The sequence below is a fragment of the Monopterus albus genome, unplaced genomic scaffold (assembly GCF_001952655.1).
Source record: "Monopterus albus unplaced genomic scaffold, M_albus_1.0 scaffold143.1, whole genome shotgun sequence".
NCBI lineage: Eukaryota > Metazoa > Chordata > Actinopteri > Synbranchiformes > Synbranchidae > Monopterus > Monopterus albus.
This window is the reverse complement of record NW_018128023.1, coordinates 304,870-309,688: the sequence shown is the minus strand read 5'-3', so window position 1 is coordinate 309,688 and position 4,819 is coordinate 304,870. Positions and strand designations below refer to the sequence as shown.

The 4,819-nt window shown below is 37.8% G+C and overlaps 1 protein-coding gene across 1 annotated transcript; it reads left to right on the top strand.

Moving 5' to 3' along the window:
• The first annotated feature begins 1,340 nt into the window (after window positions 1–1,340).
• LOC109968167 (tissue factor pathway inhibitor 2-like) lies at window positions 1,341–2,780 on the top strand. The gene is made up of 4 exons (XM_020614229.1): window positions 1,341–1,347; window positions 1,424–1,594; window positions 1,990–2,169; window positions 2,599–2,780. The coding sequence occupies exons 1-4, from the start codon at window positions 1,341–1,343 to the stop codon at window positions 2,778–2,780; spliced, it is 540 nt and encodes a 179-aa protein (XP_020469885.1).
• Window positions 2,781–4,819: the final 2,039 nt, after the last annotated feature.

The window sequence follows — 4,819 nt, the reverse complement described above, 5'->3', positions numbered from 1 at the left end:
CAGTCTGGGTTATAAAGTAATCTGCATAAACAATCTTAATCCATCAATCTGATTAAAACAAGGCCCCACTGCATGACCACTCCTGTGTCTCCAGTATGCTATCAGTGGAGGGGGTGAATCACACAGGTGTCTGGGTTCTCTGAGTTGTTTGTAAAAAACAACAACAACAACAACAACAACTGTATACCACATTTATATTGCAGCTGTTATGACTTTGTTTTCTCTGAAATGAGTTAAGAGGTGATGCTTCATGTGTCAGGTCACTTTGATGAGACAGCTAATCTGTATTTAGCCTCCACCTGTCAATGTAGACACTCATCTCTTTCCCAAACATAACAGCATGGCAGTTTTCCAACACAAAGACAGCATTTACTTTACTACACTAGAACAGAATTACACAAATATGCAAAACCAAAATGCTATATTTTATAGTGCTTTTTTAAACTTATAGGAATGCATCTTTCAAGTAAAGGAATGAGGACCTTGAATGTTTAGTGGAGCAAGACATAACTGTTTCCTTAGAAGAATGTTGGAGTTGGCTGCAATCACATTGAGAAAGACAAAACCACAATGCTGTAAGTGCAAGCTGACACCGCTTTGACTGAAAGTGTGTGTGTGTGTATGTGTGAGGGGTCAGAACAAGTCAGATGGGTGTATAGGAAGCGGTGGATCAGAAAGTGAGATTGTTTCACAAGAATATCTGTCCCCAGTGACCCCATAGGCGAAAAAAATGTAAAGTGATCCTATCCTGCAAGGTTACTGGATCTCTGTGTATCATCATCATCATCATCATTAGTCTCCCCTAAAGTGGAGACATTTCATCGCTTGTTATTTCATTTGGGTTCGACGTGCATTTAGTCACTACATTTTATTTTTTTTACGCAAATACTACTAAGTAAAAACGTCCCTCTGTGATGTCAATGAATTTGTCACACCATTCATATCTGTGACAAATTCCTGCATCTGGTTTAGCTGCAATATAGAAATGAGTCAACACATCTCCGCCCCTACATTTCCTCTGGGAAACGCCTCACTCAGCTATAAAATCGGGTCTGGCTGGGATGGTCAGCAGAGCAGAAAAGATCGTTGGAGTGGAAGCAAAAGTTGCACAATGGAGTTTTGCACGTTAAAGCTATTTACGGTTTTATTCTCGTTTTACAGCGTTTTGGCGTTGCCACAATGGTTGCCACCTACAGGTAACAGAGGTAAAGAAACAAGCAGTATTTTATCGTGTCCTCAGTTTGTTTATGGAACTCTTTAATTGTTAATGATATTTGTTGTCATTTTATCACGGGCATAAGACCTGTTGCCACTGTTTTATACAAAGTTGTAATTAAAATATGGCGGGTAGGCTACTTCATGCGCAGCAGCGCGTAAAGCTTAATGCCAGTATGCTCTTCAACAATGTTCTTGCTGTTTTCAGCTGCGTGTCTCCTTCAAGTGGACGATGGACCTTGCAGAGCAGCAATTGAGCGCTATTACTACAACACTTTCACCCAAAAGTGCGAGATTTTTTACTATGGAGGCTGCAAAGGGAATGCCAACAATTTCAACAGTTATCAGGAGTGTCAGAAGAGTTGTTTCAGATTCCCAAGTAAGTTCCCAGTGTGATGAGCGTTATTTACAAGAAGGGGGCCTTGGCCCCCTCTGAGAGCTACTGTATAAGTGTAGTGGGTGTGGTTGTACTCTATTTTTATTTGAGAAAACCTTACTTGTACAATAAAGCATTCATTATTATAATCCAATAATAGAATATACTGTACATTAATGTGAACTGTGCCATTCTGCATATTGAGTACTTTTACTTTTGGTACTTTTTTTGGTACATTTTGATGATTATACTTTTATATAATTAACATTTTGAATGCATGACTTACTTATAACAGAGTATTTTTACACTGTGGCATTGATACTTTTACTTAAGTAAACAATCTGAGTTCTTCTTCCACCACTGTTAATCTCACCCTCAAATGCTGTCCTTCTCCCCAGAGATTCCCCAGATCTGCCGGTACCCTAGAGATGAGGGACCATGTCGTGCTCTCTTTCTCAACTACTTCTTCAACATGACCACAATGCAGTGTGAGCCATTTTATTATGGTGGCTGCCAAGGGAACCCCAATCGCTTCAAAGACCACACCTCTTGTGTGGAGTACTGCAGCCCTCGAAAACGTTAGTAGCCACATATTTACTCTGACATGCTGCCACTGAGTAATCTTGAAAAAAAAGAGACGTTGTTCTCTTCCTGCATGGATTACAGAGTGACAACAGTACTGCTAAATTAAAACACTGAAATACCAGATGTGATTGAATTGCAAAAGTTTGAATTATAATGTTAACAAAGAAAGAGAAAACTTGTGTTTCAGGTGCAATGTAATGGTAGTACTGAGAAAAAACTTCATACAAAAAGAATCCTCCTCCATGCCTTTGTGAGAATTCACAGTGAAGAAAGATATTTCAGTCATAGGAAAATGATTAAACAATCTGAGAGGAAAAACATGATTTTACTGTTGAAAAAAGCAATTAAATCCTTGTCTTTGTTCTCCTCTTCAACGTCTATGATTGACAGTCTCACTGTGTGCATTGTGGTTTATTTTACAGCTTTGTCTGTGCTCTGCCTGGACCCTCTGGACAAAGGGAAGTGTTCAGCCTCCATAACACGATATTACTACAACAAAGACAAAAAGATGTGCGAGGAGTTCACCTACACCGGCTGCGGAGGGAGCAGCAACAACTTTGTCTCGAGGCAGGACTGCATGGACGTGTGTGTTAAAGGTGTGTGAGTGTGAGTGGGGAATGCATGGACTGAAACTTTTTAACACAGTGAAGCCTGTAAATGAAGATGATCATTTGAGGAGAATCTGCAGACTCAGTAATTCAGTCATGACAGTATTCAGATTGGCACTTAGGTCACTTGTTAGTATGAATATGGAGAATTCAGAAAATCAGAGGGGAACTGGAAGGATCACAAAAAAATGCTCCACTGATGTCATTATCGGGCTTAAAAATGCTTGGCATCTGAAGAAACCATTAGTATACAAGGATAATCTTCTAAACCATTTATTCACTACAGCTGATCATTAAATTGTGACCAAGTAGAATCTGCCTGTACAAACTTCTGTTTTCTTAATTATAACTATAGAGACACAGCAAGCATTAGCAGTAAAGCTTATCATACTAATCAGCTGTTTTTCACCTTTTTGTTCCAGGAGGGAGACAGCGCATAGGCCAAGGAAAAGTATATCGCATGAGACGGAACAGAAATAATTCCAATACTTTCTTGCAGGTGTAGACATCTGATGTGTGTTCTTAGGGATTCTCACTTGGACAAGACCATAATGGAAGCTAACATTTAATAAAATAACTTTGTTTACATCAAAGTGTGGACCAGGTTTACTTTGTTGTTGCTGAGCAATTTTTCAAATGTGAGTTTTGCTGTTTGTTATTACTGCAACAATGTTCCTGAATTTTGATACTGTATGTATGTTTTGTATAAGTAATAATGCATTATTATAGTGAACCTTTTGTATTACTTTCTTATTCTTATAGCACTTTTTTACAATATACACTACTGTATAAGTAATAGCATTAAATTAAATCTTTTTTTGCACTTTCATGCTCTTGTGGTCTTTAAGTGACTGTATTGTGTTATATAATTAACTAACATAAAATGAATACACTGCAACTTCTTCAACCGCTGCTTTGTGTTACAATAACCTTTAAGAGTGCCTTAAACATTGTCTTAAAAAGTGCATTACATTTAATGAAGCACAAAAACAGAGCAGATAAAAACAGAAAGCTTGGGCTGGTTGCTTCACTTTCCATCAGTCACTTTCAATAGATCTCAATGCCTCTCCCATTCCTAAGCAATGCCGCTGTCTTCCCTTCTTATCTGCTAATACTTCGCAAGGCAGTTGAGCCTATCTAGGTTGCAACATAGCTTTGAATCAGGAAGGAAGAAGGAAGGAATCATAGAGTAGCAAATACTGAGGTTCATTAGAAGGTTGCTGCATGTTTAGAAGGGAGGAAACTGCAGGCTTACAAAATGTGAATCATGATGTTTTCAGCAATTCTAATGAAACTGTAGTGAAACACAATCAACAACCACAAAGCAGAATGCACCATGCATGGTAGAATAATGTGCGCATATACACTGCCAAGTCCAATGACTAATTAAGATTTTACAAGGTGGTTTCATTTTGGTCTGTACTACCAGTTTAGTATTCTCAGATAATATGCTAGTGTACCACAAGAGAAATAATTGCTCTGTAATCCAATTAAGGCAAGGAAGCTATTAATTTCATAGTACTTTGTGTATCTAGAACACCCCGACTGTCTAAAATCTGTGCTTTATTCCAATGCCTATAATAGAAATGTTGAAGAGCTGTGTGATTTTTCAGACAATAAATATTTATGGAAGATATAAAAGGAAACAACTTGCCAATCTGATGATAAATAGTAATTAAAGGTAGCACATCTGGCTAGATTTTTTGTTAATAGGAACCTTAAGCTAAATCATCTACTAGGTACAGTTGCAGAGGAGACATCATCCTAATTGTCTGCAGCCAACTTTTCAGTAATTACATAATCTTGAAATTATTATTTTCAATGAAACTGGTGGGTCTGGGAATTAAAGTTAAGCTTGTTTCGTCTTCCTGCTCTTTTCAATCAATACAAGCACACGTAATAGTGAATTTCGGAGGTGACTGACTTTCTGAGTTACAAAACAAAGGCTGGCTGATTAACACATAATGAATGAGCAATTTTCAATGAAAATAAGCATAATGCAGTAGCACAAAACACCATATTTTATGAGGTATAA

Bases quoted from the DNA above. Each gene is read 5' to 3' on its own strand.
- LOC109968167 (XM_020614229.1), top strand. The intron at 1,595-1,989 runs GTAAGTTCCCAG...CCTTCTCCCCAG, and splicing joins GAGTTGTTTCAGATTCCCAA to AGATTCCCCAGATCTGCCGG. The intron at 2,170-2,598 runs GTTAGTAGCCAC...TTTATTTTACAG, and splicing joins GTACTGCAGCCCTCGAAAAC to CTTTGTCTGTGCTCTGCCTG.